Source organism: Agelaius tricolor, unplaced genomic scaffold (genome assembly GCF_023055355.1).
Source record: "Agelaius tricolor isolate 1412-34295 unplaced genomic scaffold, bAgeTri1.0.p SCAF_9, whole genome shotgun sequence".
NCBI classification, from domain to species: domain Eukaryota; kingdom Metazoa; phylum Chordata; class Aves; order Passeriformes; family Icteridae; genus Agelaius; species Agelaius tricolor.
This window is the reverse complement of record NW_027269269.1, coordinates 40,365,414-40,384,717: the sequence shown is the minus strand read 5'-3', so window position 1 is coordinate 40,384,717 and position 19,304 is coordinate 40,365,414. Positions and strand designations below refer to the sequence as shown.

Below are 19,304 nucleotides of genomic sequence, written 5' to 3'. Positions count from 1 at the left end.
CTTTATTAAGATCACTTGATTTAATTTTTTAAACTTCAGGCTGCTTCTTTTTATATGTCTCTTAAATTTATCCAAGTGATACAATCTTCAGCCGTAATAAGAAGCTTCTTACTCATGGTCAAAGCACCTCTTTTTTGTGTTGCAATAGAACTGTGGCATAGCAAATAAACTCTTCTGCACTTTCATGTGCTGTTGGCACTGGGAGGTGGATCTGTGGGAGAGAGGGGTTAGTAACTTAGGGCAACTTCTGTGTCTTCTTCTTTAATGTTCTTTAATTTGAAGAAGTGGGAAGAAAACCAAAAAAAGTCATAATACGATCAGTGGCTCCAAGCCAGATTAAGTCTCTAAAGTATTGAGTAGAAAAAATTCTTGGACTTCAATAGAGGCAGTGTCCAGCTCTCCATTTGCACTACATGATTTATAGTGGTCCATGTGTCTGGATGGCTTGAGGGTTTCTTGGGAACACAAGAAATTGTCTTTGGCTGTTAACACCAAATTCAGTGTAAGCGGAACAAGGATATGTAATGTTTTCAGCGTACATGAGTAATGTTTTAACACTTCCATAACCAAAGATGAATTTGAAGTGCAATTTTGGTGCATCAATATATAAGGGGATACAGTAAGGAAGATGTAAGAGAATGTGGGTTGAAGTTAATAAAGTTTTGTTGAAAGCAGAAGGGAGTTTAAAGGATTGGTCTTTTGACTTACCTTGCTGAATAGCAGAAAATGACATCATTCCCCTTTTTAAAAACATGGTGTTATAGCTGAAAATATTTTCCATTTTTCCCAAGTTTGTAGAAGGAAAATATCCATGAGTCTTGGCTTTTAGGAAGATACATAACTTTAATCTCAGGTGCAGCATGTTTTCTCAGGTTTTTGTACAGTAAGAAATAGGTACGTTTTGTTGTGTTGGTTTTGGGGTTGTTTTTTTTTAATAAACTCTGTACACTAGGTCTGTTGAAGAGACCTAATCTGTCCAAGAGAACATGGTCATTCAAAAGCATCTTATTGTTGTAGACTTGATGACCTCCAGGGGCTCCTTCTAATCTAAATTATTCTATAGTATCTTCTTTAAGTACTATAATTCTGTTGTATTAGTTTGTATTGTTAATGTGATTGAGCCATTTTATCCTTGACTATACTCTTTCAGAGCATCAGTACGTCCTCTTTCCAGGCATCCAGAAATTTCAGTAATTGAACTGAAATATTAGAAATGTGAGTGCTTCAGTGTGGAAGGGGATTAGTAAATTCAGATGTTTGGTGAGATCTGTACTATATCTAAGTCTTTTTGACACACAGATATTCTTTGTTATTTCTGGAATTTATGTCATTTAGTTAGAAAAGTGGCAAAATATTCTTTATTTATTGTTTTTGATTCGTGCCTACACTTCTGTATCCGTGTGGAACTTTCCCAGTTGTACATTACATTATAATAAAAGTAGGTATGAGGAAGGTGTACATATCTCTGTCCCAAAGCAGGTGACCCATTTGCCCTCAGACCACTTTGGAAGGACTCATCAGCATGAAGGACCTTACAGAGAGGGATGGCTTTGTGGTAGTACTGTACATGCCAGTTTGTAAGAACAACCACATTCCTTAACAGCTGACAATAAATCCCACTTCCCCTTGAAGCAGCATTAACAACCAAACCCCATTCACTAGTGAATGTCCACGTATCTGGGGCCCATGGCTTGGAGGATTTTTTTTTTTTTTTTTTTTTTTTTTTTTTTTTTTTTTTTTTTTTTTTGCTGCAGCTTCTTGGCATTATTTACTGTTGACACAAGATTGTTGCAGGTAGCAAGAGTGACATACAGCTCTGTAAAAATCCTGAGAGTCCTTTGGGTGCAGTGTGCTTTTCCATTACCATACCCTTTGTTCTGTGTGGATGGAGGAACAGCAGTGGAGGGGACTAGAACATTGTATCTGTTATCATTTGAGTTATTTATTTTTAGATTAAACCTAATGCCACTTAGTTGGCAAGGCTTAGAAATGCCATTATTCTGTTAAACCATGTCTCTGTGTAGTGGTCTGTTGAGCACAAGATGATGTCTGTACTTTCCCAGAAAGAAAAATAATCACACAGCTATTGATAAAATCCATGGTGGATGACTGGAGGAAACTAGAGTTTGCTAGGCCTGGGCCTGGGCAAATGATGAGAAAGAATAAATTCTAGTAATGAAGCTACAATAAAAATGCTTCTTTGTGTGCAAAGGTGGTAATTGACAAAAGGTGCAAAATCGACTTCTAAATGAAGGGTGTGGTCCTGGTTTAGGCTAAGTGACAACTACCAGAGAACAGGAAAGGTTTTTAATATTTTTTCTTTAAAAACACACAAGCCAAATTGCAAAGATGAGTTTGGCTAAGGCTGGGCAAATGTTTAGTGATTTGTAATGTCATCGAAGAACTGGGAAGTTTATTTAGTTCATTGATTTCTTGCCCTAAATTCAGGGATGGGTACAATTTGTATGGCCAGTGGCCAACCTTTGACCATAAACCTCTGAGTTACTGGCAGGCTGACCTCGTGTCTCAGGGAAAAAGGGACAGAAAGCAACCTCTGCAGTGCTTTCCCCCAAGTCACATTCTACCTGGGCAGAAGATACTCTGCCATCTTCAGCTGAGACAGGAATCATGGAATGCTTTGTGTTGGAAAGGACCTTAAAGATCATCTCATTCCAACCCCCTGCCATGGGCAGGGACACCTTCCACAGACCAGGTTGCTCAGAGTCCCATCCAGCCTGGCCTTGAACACTTCCAGGGATGGGGCAGCCACAGCCTCTCCAGTCCATGCCAGGGCCTTGCCACCCTCACAGTAAAGAATTTCTTCCTAATACCTAATCTAAACCTGCCCTCTTTCAGTCCAAAGCCATTACCTCTAGTTCTCTCACAACATGCTCTTGTTAAACATCCCCCTCCAGCTCTGTGGATTAACTGATCTGTTTGTTAAAGTAAAATGCAGTGACAACGGGCACCATTAAAGTCCAATACAAAACACTTTGCTGCACTATTAGTATATTATTGAGTAATTTTTTGCTTCATTGCTTTTATTCTTTCAGTTCTACGGGATGACTTCCGACAAAACCCCTCAGACGTCATGGTAGCTGTGGGGGAACCTGCAGTGATGGAGTGCCAGCCCCCTAGAGGTCACCCAGAGCCAACTATATCATGGAAGAAAGATGGGACCCCTCTGGATGACAAAGATGAGAGAATTACAGTAAGTATAAAAAAGTTTTTACCCAAACAACACAAGAATCAACTGATACAAATTAATTTCTTGTCTCTTGAGCCTGTGGGCATCTCTGGCTGTGCTGTCCTTTCCAGGATGTGTCCTGTCTTTGCCCCACAGGCAAGGGCTAGTTTGCATTTAGCTTGGAATGTAACCTCTCATCTCCTAGTACTTCATTGCAGGGTATGCATTTGTTTGTTAAAGAGGCCTATGCAAAACCTATATTCTTCTCTTCCTTAGAAGAATTGGAAGCTTGTGGAAATGAAATTCATTGTGCTCATCACTGTCCTATAATTTTCATACCTTTTATCCACCTACACATTTTTGCAACCTGTAATATCTGCCTTTGGTTGGAAAGCAAAACTACAAGTAGTCTCAGTGAGATCTTTTTTAATTCTGCTGAAAATAGCACATGCAGGAAAGTTGTGTGTTGTGTTAGAAAGGATTAAAAGGCTTTGGGGATATAGACACATTTCTTTAGGGAGATAATGGCTTATCCCACCATCTTACATAAATCTGTTCTTTCATTAGAGGTGTTGTCATACTCATTTGTATCTGTAACTTGCTGAATACAGTGCATGACTATTCCAGAGTATGGATAAAGCAGCTCCTCAAATCATGAAACTATCCTTTTGAAACAGTAAGCTGGTGAGCCTAAAGGCCTTGCAGAAATGGCTGTGAAAAATGGGGTTCAAAAATCATTTATTTGCTGCCAAAGTGGTGATAGGAGAAACATCTTTCCAGAGAAACTGTGTCATCTGGAAGCACCTACTGTCCTGTTGGTACTGGAAAGATTTCTAATGTAAAGCAGGATTAGAGGCTCATACCTTTTACATGCCTCGATCACATACCAAAATGAGGGAAATGTTTAATGGAAGTACTCTCAGACCCCAGCAACCTAAGTATAAAATTACCATTTTGGTTTGAGATTGAAATTGCCTGTTATCCCATTTATTTTTTACAAACAGCACAAAGCCCAGGCATTCTGCAGTTGTGCTGTATGCATACATTTAAATTTTTAAGTACCCTTCCCAACCTATACTGATTGCTGGCTATTAACTCTATTCCTCCAATCATACTTGCTAAGAACTTGCAATTTCCTTTTCAAATCTCCTTCCAACCGTGACAAGTCAATTGACCTGAGATAAAGAGAAGATTCCAGTGCTACCTAAGTTGTTGTTTTTTTCCTTCAGGAAGAGCTTTCTAAAGTTGCATTTTTTATTGCTGTAGTTTATTCTTGCAGAGGATTTTCAGGTGTTGCCTATTAAGTACATTTCTTTTATTATAGATGAAAACTGTTCCAGCTGCCAGAACAAAGACATACCCAAAACAAGGGTAGCTATCACCGACTGGCAGTGTTAAAGCTTTTCTTAGGATGAAATAAAGCCCCTCAGTTTGGTTTTATTTTCTGGTGTTTGTATCAAATGCTCACCCACACAGTATTCTTTCACCATGTCATCTGGCAGAGTTATTGTTCATTATCAGTGTTGCCTCCCAGAAACAAACAAATGAAAGCGAGTTTTGATGTAGGTGTAGATTCACACTTGTTTCAGGTACCCAAATGAGGGTTTGTCTCCAGAGGTGTAAATTAACAGAGCTGCCACAGCCCAGCTTAGCTGTGTCATATGTGCCTGGCATTGTCCTCAGCAGCACTATTGATATCAGGGGGGCTCCCTGACACAGGCCAGAGAGCCTGAAGCAGCATTGTAATGCAGATTTGCATCCTCTTACAGCTGTAGCAGGATCTTGCCAAATGGATAAATATGCATTCAGATGTACCTCTTTACAGCTTTGCAGTAACCATCTGTATGATCTTGCTCATGGCTGGGAGGGGAGTGGGGATTGGGACCTGGAATGGACAACTTATTAAAGGGCAGATGGGAATGAAATGCTAATTGTGAAACCTGACTTAGAATAATTCCATTTCTGTTCATTTATCTCCTTAAAGGCATTTCTATTTCAGTTTGGCAACAGGAATGAGAAAAAACCTAGAAGAGTACAAAAGCTGAAATAAGGATGAAATTACAGGGTTTAAGTGACAGGTTTCTTTTTTTTTTTTTTTTTTTTCATGTGGTGGCAAAATTTTGATTGGCTCAGTGGCAGTAAATTTCCATAATACAAGTGTGACTTTGCTCTTTTTAAGCCATGAAATTAGCAGATCAGGAAATGTCAACCTATATGTCTTGGTGTTCAATGCATATGTAATACCAGTGGGCATTTAATTAATGAAGAAGCTTCAGTGGCTCCACTTCTAAAGCATTTCCAGTTGTTTTCATTCTTATAGGTTTGTTGATCTTTGACTCATTGCAATCTTAAGAGTTCTGTAAGTGTCAAAGGCTGCATGAAGCACATTGTATTAATGCTTTCCTTTCTGGCAAGAGATTTAAAATAAACATTAAGACTGTACTTTTTTTCTGAATGAGGCATGATGCTTGACATCTTCTTTTTTTGATTCATATCTATACTTTCTTCAGGAAGATGGTATCTCGATGAAGCAACCTTATTTTTAATATATGGAAGCATTTTTTCTCCTCTGCAATGACACTGTCGTGTATGAGTCAGAAAAACTGGACTTTTCAGAATGAGTTCTAAGAGTGCCAGAACAACAGAGCTGGAAGCTCTGTTCCTGACTGAGAGGTTGAAGCAAAAGATGTAGATAAATAAGATCTAAGTTAAGGCATGACTTCCTCAGGAATGCAATAAAAAGAAAATATTTTTTTGTCCTGGGTAGAGTTAAGGAAATCAATGTGTTTATGTAGGTGAGATAATAAAAATCAGTCTTTTCATATTTTTGGTCCATTTGTAGGGCAAGTAAATGTGCTATGAAGAGAAAAAACTGTATATGTCTTTTAGTTATAAACTTAGGAATGGAGCAAATAGGAAATGAATGTTAAGGGTGAGGGCAGAGCTATCTGTGAAGGGGTTTATAGAAGCAAGCAATTTATTTGAGCACAGCTCTCCCAGTAGTGCCCAGTTTTAGACACTTGGTGTAGGCTCTTCAGTGCACAAATGTCTGCTGGGTGCACATGATGAAGAATCATCACCAACATATTTTTTCTCTCTACTCTTGAGTGTGTTGTCCATATTTTCTCAGTGCATTGGGGCTCAACATGGTATTCCTCATGTGTGTTCTGTACACCATGGCATGAAAGCAAATGCTTGACGTGACTAATCCCTCTCCAGATACTACAAATGAAGCTGGAACAGTCTTGCCTGAGAAGCAGACACTTGCCTTTAGCTTAATGTATTGAATTAGAAAACAGTTATCATGAGGACAGAGAAGAACTAGTATGATTCCATGCTCACCTAGTTAATTTTTCTCACCTAGTTAATTCCTGATGTGGAATCAGGAATTCCTCCTGTAATAAGGGGTGCCTCAGCTCAGTCCAGTGAATAGCTCTAATTTCTCACTGCAAACAGTGTAAAGCTCAAATATATTTTTCCAGTTTCTTACATGATCCAGCTGCACTAGGAGAGGCTGTGGGACACTCCTCTTGGAGCTGAGACTTGGTGGAGAAGGAAGGTGCAAGGTGTTGTCCATGAGAGAGGGAGAAGGGAGCGCAGCAGGGTGTGGAAGTTCCTGGTTCTGTTTCCAGCCGTTTTTGCTGTTTACACATTTGGCAGTGGTGAAGTTCATAGACCCACCCATTGCTTGGAGCAAGGATCTAGGCCAGGGCTCCAGGCTTCCAGGTATCCTCCCCAGGAACAGCCCTGCTCCCAGCCCCATCAGTCTAGCCATCTTTTTTGCATGGCAGCACAGCATCATTACAAGGTGGCCACGTGTGTCACCTTGGTGCCAAAAGCTGTGAGTTTGCATTCCCTCAGGCTGAGGAGGAAGTGCAATCAGTGGAGTTTCTGCTGACTGCTGTAATCACTGGGTTTGGCCTTTCCAAATGTATTTTGTCTGGATGAAGTTGGCAGAGTGTCAGTGGCTGTGAGTGCCATTAGCAATGACTTGCTCAGGCACTCGCAGTAATCACAGTCAGTGTTGGTTGCTTGTCAGCCTGTGAATTCAGTGTGCCTCCATTCACTTCTCACCCATCTTTCTGCTGTATCCCAGAAATGTCCCACTACTTTTCAAATGGTGTTCTCACTGCCTTCCTAACACACATCCCCCCAAATTTCCACCTTATTCCCCATCCATTTCCTCCATCTCACAATGGTGGTGCTTGCATCCAGCCAGCCTGTCTGGCTCTGTCACCTGATTAGTGATATCTGCTTGTGTGGAGGTAACAATTTGGAAGCTCAGATAAGCAAACCCTCCTGCAGCATGCTGTGAAGTCAAGGCATTCTTCCCTGGGCCTTGCTGTTGCTGGAAATGGCTGGTGAGCTGTGATTTGTGATGGCTGTGGCTGTGTCTGCCTGTGTCAGGTTTGCTTAGAGCCTCCCTCGAGGAGCTGTGCTGCTGCTCTGTCTGCTTTGTGAATCCCAAATGTAGCTGTCTCTCTGTAAGATGCTGACATCAGTAATCTAGCCAAGATGGTGGGGCCTTTGAGCATATCTTTAGGCAAAAACTGGCAATAATTACAAACTCTCGGGAGCGCAGAGTGTTCAAAGAGGATTTTGTGGCTCTTCCAGGGCAACCTCCATGTGCTTTTGGACCTATCAATTTGTCTTATGTTTTAGCAGCAATGCCTGCATAATTGACTAACCTCAGTGAAATCAGGATGCAGTCAGAATGCCTGTAATTATCAGTGCTTTCCCAGTGGGAGAAGTTGTACATATCTTGCATAAGCTCCAGACCAAGCTGATGCTTGAGCCAGGTTTGGAGGTCAGGATTTCACAGCTGAGTCTGTTCCTGCCCCATGACCACTAGTAGCCCCTGCTTCAGAAAGCCTCCTAATTGTTCACATCAAGTCATGGTATAGGTGGTAGAAGAAAAAAGCTATGCATACTGAACATGAAATTTTAATAGGTAAAATCTTTTACATATACATGAAAAAGGATGCTGGTACCTAAGAAAGAAATCCTTTGTAATTGAACACAAAAAGCAAAGCCTTTGCATTGAAACTTCCATGCAGCACTGTGATTGCAATTTCCCCCTCTTTCGTATTAACTCTTATCTCTCATTTATCCTGAATCATCCTCATTTGATTTTTAAAAGAAAAAGCTTGAAAAGCCATTTATCTTTCCTTGTTCAAGTTTCTTAGCTTTAAAGATCAAAGTTAGAAGATGAATAATGCATACAGGTTTTCATTCCTTTTTTGTGTGGCTGTCTTGTGACATCAACAGTTTTGAATGACTTACACTCTTATTTTAGATGAGTTGCAACTTAAATTTTCAATTCCCATCTCCTTTCCTGGCCCTTAAATAGTACATCACAAATGTGCAGCATCTACTGGATCTTACACAATGCTATTTTTACATGAGTGTGTGATGAAAATGTTTTTCAAAATGTGAAAACAAAGCCTTCTGATCTTCTGTTGTGACAGGAAAACCTCCTTAATGGTACCATCCACAGGAAGATGCTCTATGTGCTTTCCCCATTTTTTTTGTCAATGAATTACCAAAGAGAGCTGCTTTCATTGCTTCTTGGTGGGACCAGTCACAGCCTCATCGTGCTTTAGCAAGTTTAAAACTACATAGGTGGATCCCAACATGACCTTGGTCATAAGAAACAAGGAAGTGGAAGAAATTGCTATACCTGTCAGTTAAAAAGGAGAAGAGAAAGTGTTGTTAGTATTGGAGGGAACAGTGGAAAGAGCAGAAATTAATTCCCTCTTTAGGAAGGGGTCTGTCCTCCTAAAGTTAAATTTCAGGGAAAAAATTGCAATGCAGACATGAATCAAGAGAAATTTAAAAAAAAATGATTGAATTTGTTGGGGCATTTTGTGTGGAGTAACAGTCTTAACCCATTACTACAGCAATGCTCCTGACAGAAACCATACTGGTGCCCCTCCAAATTAATTCAAGATGTTTATCCTTATTTCTTTCCTCTCCATTTCTCTTTTTTTTTTTTTTTTTTTTTCTGGCCTCCTCTCTTTTTCATTGATTTATTGATCATTAATCTCTTAACACCTTCGTTTCCCCAAATTAGGTATTTTAGATACACAGCAAAAGAATGCACGCTCCTATAGGAGCTGTAATTCTAATGGCAATACTGTGTCTGCTGTGCAGAGCTGCATGAGAGATCATGGCCTGGGTGCACAGCACACCAAGCAGTGGGGGTGAGGGGAAGGCAGGGAGCAAGGACTTACAGTTCAGGGTTTTATTTCATTTTAATTGTTTTTCTTTTTTGGGGCAGATAAAAGGGCGAGAAGCAATTTCCTATAGGCCCCAAGAGGGTTAGAAAGAGAAGTGTATTTTTTGTTCTGATTCCCAATATGTGCTGCCTCCCAGCAATTTCCTTTCTTCCAAGTCCTTTTTCTTACTCCCTGGGAGCTTTGGCTTCCCACTCTACCACTCATTTTACTTCATCTCCTGATCCCTACAATGGTGGCTTCCTCAAGGATCAAGAGTAGTTTTTGTTAATGATTTATATTTCTTCTGCTCTTAATATTATTTCCACAGGTGACACAGCTGGAGCTGCTGTGAATTAACTTGGCACCCCAAGAGGGAAAAAAATGTAAAAAATTGTGAAAAACAATTTGTAACCACACAGCTGTCGCAGAGGATAGTGAGAATTCCACTAAATCCTTCTGTTTCTTCTCCTTGTTTTTTCCAAAATGTGACACTCTTGTTCTGTGTTCACACTTAAAGCTCTGTTTCAGGGTCCCTGCTGCTCCTGCTGAAACCCTTTTGCTCTCCAGATTCCACAAATCTTTGAAGATGTTTCTTCTGGACCATCTCTCCCTTCTTTTCCTTGCCAAGTGCTTGTGCTGTCTCCTGCCTTATCATGAGGACACCTTTCCCATTTTTGCCCTCACTTCTCTTGCATGCCTGCCTCTTCCCCTGCCATGTCTGAACCACTCGTGTTTCCACATCTGCACAACCACTCTCTGTTAAGACAAAGGTTTCTCAGGGTATCTTCTGCTACTCTTTTCAGTGGTCCACTAGTCTTTGATTATCATTTGTCACATTGTTTTGTGTGTTGCTTGTCAGGGTTTTGGCTGAGCTGTAAAAGCGTTACCTTTTGCAGAGGACCACGCTCACCTTGGAAGGTTGTAGAAAATCTGATTAATAGCCTGGGCTAAAATGAAGTGGAGAAATATCACACCAACTTTCATTTCTGTATCTATTTTCCTCTTTCACTTCTTCCATCCTACTTGGAGTCTGACCATCCTCACTTCATTTTTCAGACTCAGCCCTATGAAACAAAACTTCTCATCTCTAACACATCCACGAGCAGTCTGCAGCCCTGACCACAGCTGCCAAGAGCGAGAGCTCAAATTCTGCACCTTGGTGTGGATTGGAAACCCTGACCTGTTTACAAGGCTCTCCCCTGGCAGCCTGCATTTGGGGTTTGCCATTGGGAGGAGCGTGGCTGTGCAGCTGTTGTCGTGCACGTGTGGGCTGTGGGCTGGCTGTGGCAGCCATCTGGCAGTGGTTAAGGCGGCGCCAAGCCCAGGCTAACGAGCCCGGCTGCAGGACGGCACCGCGCGGCCCTGACACGGCCACGCAGCCCCCATGGCACTGCGGGCAGAAGGAGCTTGGCGTCTCCATCCACGTGCCAAACCAAGGCAAACGGCCTGAAAATGCCCATGCGGATGTTCCTTTCTTCTCTGCAGCTCTTGCAGAATCACTAGGTTGGAAGAGACCTTGAAGATCATTGAACCCATGCCCCAACACCTCAACTAAACCATGGCACTGAGTGCTGCATCTGCTCTAATTTGGAACACATCCAGGGATGGTGACTCCACCACCTCTGTAGACAGACAATTCCTCATCACTTTTCAATTCCTTCATCACTCTTTCTGTAAAAAACTTTTCCCTAACATCCAATCTGAATTTCCCTTGGCGCAGCTTAAGACTGTCCTCTGGTTCTGTCAGTGCTGCCTGGAGAAAGAGACCAAGCCCACCTGACTGCAACCACCTTTCAGGGAGTTGTAGAGAGTAATTAAGTCACCCCTGAGTCTCCTTTTCTCCAGGCTGAACAACCCCAGCTCGCTCAATTATTCCTTGTATGGCTTGTGCTCCAGCTCCTTCACCAGCCTGGTCCTCAAGACAAAAATAGCTGGAGCAAAGGACATCACTGATGCAAAAGAAGATTTTTCAAAGTTGTTAATGGCTCATTATAAACCCTGAATCTTCTGTGCTGCATAGGGTAAACCATGCATAGCTTGACACTTGATGTGATATGTCTTCCCAGCAGACATCTCCAAAGTGTTATGATGGTCTCTGGAATTAGGGAAAAGGGAAAGGAATGTCATGATGTAGGGCAGAAGGTGGCTCAATGTCAGGCATCTGGGAGCTGAGGAGAACACCAGGGTCTGTTGGCTTGTGCTGGCTATCACAGCAACTAGATTTTGCATTTGGGACCAAACTGACCTCCCATGTTCCCAAGGGCATGCTTGGTAGTAGAGTCATCCACTGTGTAAGGTTATCAGATTTACGGATGGTGTTCACACTAACCAAAAGTACTGGAATTAAAACTCATCATAATTCAGTGTTGGATTAAAAGGCTCCCTATGGTCATTCATCTGCTGGCATTTTAAACCAAGTTATTGCTGATCATATTTGACCCTAGAGCTGTAAGACTATCCGTTCCTTTTGGTTTTTTCACTACTTTGAAAAATTTTCTTTTGCATCAGTGATGTCCTTTGCTCCAGCTATTTTTGTCTTCTTAACACTTAAAAAGTTCAGCATTAGACATGCATAACTATGGTTTCTCAGTATTGTTTCACCCAGCAGTAGTGAGAAGTACTTCTTTAATGTGAAATAAGGGTGTATTTTTCTACGGTCAGCTTTATTTTAGACCGATTTCTACTTTCCATTGTGAAAGTGAAGCAAAAAAGAATGGGGCTCTTTTGCAGATACTCTGTGGACTTAGAGGAATTTGAAAACTTCTCATTGAGTGAAAATTCTCTACGGATTTCTTTTGTCCCTAGTCATGAACTGATGACCTAGATAGTAAAACAAAATAAATGCCTGCAGCAAATAGAGTATGTGTTAGATCTCTGAGTTTTGGGACGTTTACAGGCCTAGATATTAGACTATCTGGATTTTCTTGTTAAAATGGCTTATTGAGAGTTTTGAACCTCTGGGAGCATGTGAAATTATAGAAATGGTGTCTGGGAAGCTTCTCCCTAAAAAATAATAAAAAGCCAGGTGGTTGTTATCTCAGACTAGGTTACTTGAGCTATCCAGGGTGTGTAGGACTTTATGATTTGGATAGTTAGGAGCAAAGGTGATTTATTATGCTGAGAAAGTAAATTCTTTGTTTTGTTTGGCTGACAGTCTCGTTGTTGGGGGTTTTTTGGATGAATAAGAGAGTTGAAAAAAGGATGTGGGAGGGAAATTATTTCTTCATTCATTTTATTCTGCTAATGAAAAAGAAACATTTTTGTTTGGTTAGTTTTTCTAAGCAATCAGGAAAGGAGCCTTTGCTTATATTACAGACAATAAAGATGAAGACTGGGCTTAGAAAGCTAATTCTTCCCTTCCCCTCCCTTCATCAGCTGCAGGGAAGTCTTAAATGTAGACTGTGGGCATCCTCCTCTAAATCAAAAACCCATTTCTGGAAATGCTGTTTTCCCCAGCCCTTTTGTGAGTGCTGTGCCTTCCCTCATTCCTCCTTAGGAGCAAAAACAATGATGGCAAAGTAATATTGAAAAAAATTAGGCTTTTATGAGTCTGACACACTGAACATTAGGATTCACAGTGAGAAGTGGGCAACCTGTGTACAGGCAGAAAAAGTGCTCGGAGTAGATTCCATTGGAAATGGGACTTGGGATCCCTACAGATCAAATGTGCAAAACAAATTTTCTGCCTTCCAAGGTTCTTTAATGCAGCCTCCTGGACCTGTCAGCCTTTTGCCTTTTTTTTTTTTTTTTTTTTTTTTTACTATATTTAGGTTTATTTTATGCTCTTATACAGGGATATTTCCATTTGTAAAGCATGTTTTAATAAACAGATACCCTGCAGAAATCCCTGCATTATTTGTGGCAAGTCTGAACACTGAAGTGAAGGAACCCAGCTCCTCACTGTGTTTTCTCTTTTCCAAACACTGAAGCCCTCTCCATTTTGGGGGATGGGAGAGAGAGAAAAAAAAGGTACATTTTTGTTCTTGAAAGTCTCCAGTGGACCTTATAAATTTGATTGTACTTGGCATTTTTGATATTCCTACTTGCTTGCACACCACAGCAGCCACATGTTGTCACTTAAAATCTAAATATCGGATAACTGCTAACTGAGACTTTATTGTGTATCATGCTTATTTTAGGAATTACTTCTGTAAAGTAAAAATGACACTAACTCTAAAAGCATGTGTAATAAAACCTCAACAATCTGTGTGCTGAGTTTGCACATATTATGTTCTCATAATCAAAAGAAAAATGTAGAATAAAAATAGTAGAGAAGAACAGTGCCTGTTTTTGGAGCCTTTAACAGCTGTAAGTGATTAGAGCTTCTTGTTTGGTTTGCTTTGATTTTTTGGTCTACTTTTGAAAGTTCTGTCAACTTCACTTTTGCTTATTTCACTTTGTTTGGATAGTTTTGCCTTACTGAGTTTCCTGTGATGCTTCTGGTTATATGAAAAGTCTAGTCCAAATCACAGCACTTCAAAAATAATAATTTCTCAGTTCTTGGGTTTCCTCAACCCAACAGAGTACTTCTCTCTCTCCAGGTAATAATATACTCACAATTACTTACTGCCAAGTTCAGATATTCACCACGTGCAGTAGTGAGGGATTCACACACACATTGCAGGGTGTTATTCCAGACTCCTGTGTAGTATTATGCAGGGCCAAGTCTGCCTGGAAGAGGTTGTCCTCTTTAAAAAGGAAAATAAAAAAACCAACAAACTTGCTTCCTTTCTTAATCTAGTTGTAGGATAATTCTTGCTCATACTCAGGCTGCTCTAAGCAATTAATTGATTTTTTTTTTTCCTTCTTAAAATCATTATCTAACAAGAATCTCTTTGGCACATGGTCACATGAAGATTGTTCCTTTGTTTAACGTGGAAGTGTGGGTGGTTAGTTACACTTGGATCTATTTATACTCATCTTGTTTTTTCTAAGTCAGCAGCTTTGCTTTTGCCTCTGTCTGCTGCTGTTGTCAGTTGTCTGCTTGCCTCTGCTTGGCCTCCTGGTTCTGGCTGCACAGGGGAGAATAAATTACACTGAGAGAAGAGGGGTAAATGTGAGTAAATTTTAGAGTAAATAGACCCCAAAAAACTGGCATGGAAAATAATGCTGTTACAAAAGTAAAGCATGAGAAAGTGAAAAGCTTTCCTGGTTCTACTGCCGCATGGAATATACTGAATTTTGAAATTAGCCATAGAGATATCTGTGCTTGAATAATTTGTCCTCCCTCACAAAATATGAAATTTGGTTTCCTGAACAAAAGGATGACGAATCAAGATCTCTTAACTGCACGTCTGTGGGGGTTTTGCATCATTGTTTTCCAAAGTGTCTATGCCATTCAGAATGTCAGGTTTTTGAAAGTAAAAGATGTTGGCAAGATGGCTCAGAGTAAACTCCAGCACACTTCACATTTCAAGCTCTGCACCTCTTGCTCTCCCCATTCATATGAAATCATTTGTCTCTTAGGACTTCTTTGAGCTGTGGTGTTCAGTTTGAGCATTTCTCTTGGAGTAAGACCTAATGAAAACCAAGAAGGAAAAATAAAAAATAAAAAATTACTCATTCACGGTAAAGTGTTACCAGAGAAGCTGCAGGTACCTGACTGAAGTAATTTCATGGTACATTACAGGTATTCCAGAAATGAGTGTTTGTGCTCTCTGGCAGACCTGCACACCAAACAGAATCACAGAAGATCTGTTTTGCCATGAGACTCTGCAGTCATTGCAGCATGATTTCTAGAAGTGTGCTGCAAAACATTTTCCTACAGAGAAAATTACTGTGCAGTAAATGAAAGATGGCCTTGAGGTAGAGAGTCTGCAAGCTAAGCAGAGCAGATTGCTGCTGCAATCTTCCTGTGTGATTTTGGGCAAGCCTTGAAGTTGTTCAGTTCTTCTTATTCAGCATTTCACGAGTTGTGGACCTGAATTCATTCATACATGTAAAGCAGCCTGACACTTGCAACAAAGCTGTGTTGTGCCACCTTGCAAAGTATGAAATGTTATTGCATCCTAAATCATAAATAGGCTCTTTTTTTGTAGACAAAACAGTAGAATCATATCCTCTCTTTCATATTCAGGCCATGCTCCACTCCAGGTGTTTGTGATTCTATAATACTTGCAGGATCTCGCCCAGCTACAATAACTTAGAGATTTTCTGTGATTACAAAGAAAACATCTCTATCATTTAACTATATGCTGAAGCATTACAGTGGTTTTGAGATTATTGTCCCTTGTATTCAAGGATCTTGGGGGTTTGTAATAATTTAGGAATGTCTGCAGAGCAGGTACTTTGCATGATTATAACTCCTGGGAAATCTGCATGGTTAGCATGCTTCACTAAAATAGGCTTTGCACACATCCTGAACTCTCAGGGTGGAATTCTGGCATTACTGAAATCAGTGTAAGTTTTACCATTGTATTTCCTGAGACTAATACTTTCCAGGGAAGTATACAGTATAATTTTTATAGCAAGAGAAGAGGCCTCTTTTTGATGTGCTAAACGAGTTGACATTCTTCACTTTTTTGTTGCTAATGTTGTTACTGCTTCACTTCTTTTTATTGGCTTGTTTGTCATTAAGGTACTTAAGGTATTTCAGCTTTTTGGACATATTGCATATTGATTCTCAATTTTTGTTCTAATGAGACTTTCTGCTAAGAAGATTCCCATGTTTTGCCTGTATCCTTTGCATTGTCACTTTTAAATATTAGAAATTACATGACTGGTGGTGGCAACTGTTACTCTGCTTTTGTCACTGATAATCCAAGGCTTTGGAGCTGTGAGAGGTCATCTGTTCTATCTTTTATTCTTGAAGGTAATAAAGGTAGGTAGATGTAATGGGTTTTTCAGTGGGAGGAGAAACCTTAACTTTAGCAATCTGAACCTTTTAAGTAGGACATGGGAAATAAATTCTAAAATACACAAAATTAAGAGTAGCTGGAGCAACCAGAAAAAATTAAGTTGCAAGCCTGCTCTGATAATTATTTCCAATTTAAAAAGAGACGTGATCTTTAAAAATGTTATCTTTTACTATCTCGTGTGGTAGCAAACTGTGTTCCCCCTACTTTAACCATCTCAACAAAGACCATTTTTTCTACTTCTATGAATAGCAAGTTCAAGAAAAAGGCAGTTCTTCACCTTTGTAGCATGTACATTTCTCAGACTGCAGTGTCAGTTTTACTGTGCTGCCCTGAAAATGAGTCTCAAATTCACCTGGAAGGATCCCCCCCAGGGATGCCAGCTGAACCTTCGACCCCTCTCTTCTGACTGTCACCAAGGTTAACACATCATTACAGCTTCTGATGGTAGGGATACCTGTGCTTTTGGAGCCTTTATCAACCTACACTGTTACACACAACTTACACTGAAGTCTCAGCTCCTCATTTCTTTTTCACAGGAATATGTCTTGTTGTTTTTTGAGAGTGAATCGTGTTTCTTCCTAATTTTGTGTTAAAATAGACATGAAATTTTAAAACTTCCAGATTTATCTCTGCTTTTATTAAAACAGCAACCTATTTTAATAATTAGGACTACAAACAAAAAATAAAAATATAAAGAATCATTTTCTATTTAAATTTGAAAATAGACACGTTCATACCTGCTGCCCAGTGCAAAAAAGTGTGTGGTGACAGACAAAATGTCAGCATTAAGTATTGGTTCTGTGGGCTAAGTTCTAGTTACTGACAGGTTAAGGACTCTTTATTTATGTGGAATTCTCTTAGCAAGGTATCATGTTGGATAATAAGCTGATTATAATTAAAATGGGATTTGTTTTCTTAATCCAGTAAATGGTATCTACAAATACTTGTCTGTGGCACTGATAACCAGCCAAGAGAACTCTCTTATAAGAGAGGCCCCTGTTGACACAGATTATTCAAGCTGCATCACAATATTGTTTTAATATATTGTACATTAAGTACAATATATTAACATCAATATATTAACAACATCAGTTGGACTCACTGATCTTGAAGATCTTCTCCAACTTTAACAATTCTATGATTCTAAATGTACTCTTAGCAGAGTTCATTTTTTTCCCCAAGATTGTCCTCTGATAAAACACATTTGATTGGCCACACCTGCTTCTGGATGCTGTTAATGGCCATCAGTTTTGTGTTCATGAAATAATGAAACCAAGAGATGGAAAAATCGATTAATTCTCTCTCTGAACATTGTTTCGAAGGACTTCAGCAAATTCTCATTGGAGAATTGATACTACCGGTGTTGACAAGTTTTATAAGGTAAAGATGATGTATTTATTCAGGTGCTGTGGAGAATGTGAAGGGATTTTTTGTTTCTGCTTGTGGAGGACATTACTTTTAACCCTGAGCAGCCCATAGTAAACTAGTTTTTACCTTTGTATTCTTTGCTTCTTACCTGCTACAAAATGCAGTCTTTAAAATAAGTCTACACACATTACACCTAGGTACCAATTTGCAGCATTCAAATATCATACAAGGTTCTCTCTGTCCACTTTACATTCAGCTGAGAGAGTTGAGATGATACTGGGACAGGGTTGTATCCTTTTTTGTGCTCTCCATTAATGCTTTGAACAGATTCTTTTAGGTAGCAAGCCTTAAATCACTCATTTCAGTTAGGTGTATGTAATTTTCCTTCTCTTAGACTTGTCTGAAAACTTTTAATAATAGTAACAATTGTGCTAACTCCAGTTAGGTGTGACCCAATGGTTTTTCCCTTTGGGAGTGTTTGAAGAGTAGTTCCATGAAAGAGGGTTCTGAAAAGACAGAGTATTGTTCATTTAACTTCATGACTAAGTTCATTTAACTACAGAAAAAGAAACACTGGAAGCCATTCTGATATGTGTGCCTACCTGACTAATTTGGCATATAAAATTCCTTTCCAATGGAATCCTGTATGTATACATTCTTTCTTCCAAGTCCACATTTAATGAACCTATATTCTTTTGGTCCCCACAGAACTGTGCATCTCATTAAACCCCTCTTCCTGCTTTGGTTTTTGTCTCCTCTCATGTCTCAGGGACAGAGTTGCTGGTTGGGCTACAAGTGTGTCAAGCCCAGTCCTCTGCCTCAAGGTGAATTTCTCCTAAGCATTTGTTGAAAAGTTCATAAACTAATCATAAAATAAAGGATCATAAAGTAATACCTTTGTGGTAACATTCCAGGCAATCCTGCTATGAAATTAGTTTGCAAAATGAGCCAAGATCCAAATCTAATGCATTATTAAAGGCAACTCTAAATACAGCAAATATTTTAATATTTTATTATTTTAATATTCCATGCACAGAATAGCCTGCATATCAGATTGTTCTTGGCATGCATGTTTGCAAGTGCCAGTAATAATATCTGTAATACAGCATTTGTGCTTTAGGCCTGCCAGATCTTGAACAAAATTTTAAATCTAGTAGGTTTATCCAGAATTCCTGTTTTCAGAAACTTAAGAATATTTAAGCATTCTTCCGAAATATAGCAAAAATATTCATGTTATATTCTAACAAACGTTTCTTGCCAAACTTTAGGTCTGGAAAAACGTGCAATATTTTATTGCAATCCACTTGTCTCATCAAATGACAAAACTGTTTATGATTTTATGGCACTTTGGTCAGATTGCAATAACACATGGAACTGTTGGAAAGGAGAAGACAATCATCAGAACATGTTTTTTCACTCTTTATCAAACATCTTCTGAAATGATTGCCTCTCTGGTCATGATTGACTTCCACTTTCAGAAGAAATTTGCTTTCTTTTGTCTTCCAAAGTCAATAATATGGCTGTCTTAGAAAAAGTCTGGTTGAAACACATGATGGATAGTCACTAATATTCAGGTGCAAAATACAAAGCACACTCAATGATTTGTTAGATTCATTGAATATTTCTTTTTATATTTATTCTACTTGAGAATTCTTAGATTCTTCCTCCTTAATT

The 19,304-nt window shown here is 39.5% G+C and overlaps 1 protein-coding gene across 8 annotated transcripts in view; it reads left to right on the top strand.

The window, feature by feature from the left end:
- ROBO1 (roundabout guidance receptor 1) overlaps positions 1 to 19,304 on the top strand; it is a 687,918-nt gene that overhangs the window by 571,323 nt on the left and 97,291 nt on the right. For all 8 annotated transcript variants that reach the window (XM_071433703.1, XM_071433709.1, XM_071433705.1 and 5 more), the window contains one exon: positions 3,054 to 3,211. In XM_071433703.1, coding sequence (XP_071289804.1) covers positions 3,054 to 3,211 — 158 coding nt within the window. The remainder of the gene's footprint in view (positions 1 to 3,053; positions 3,212 to 19,304) is intronic.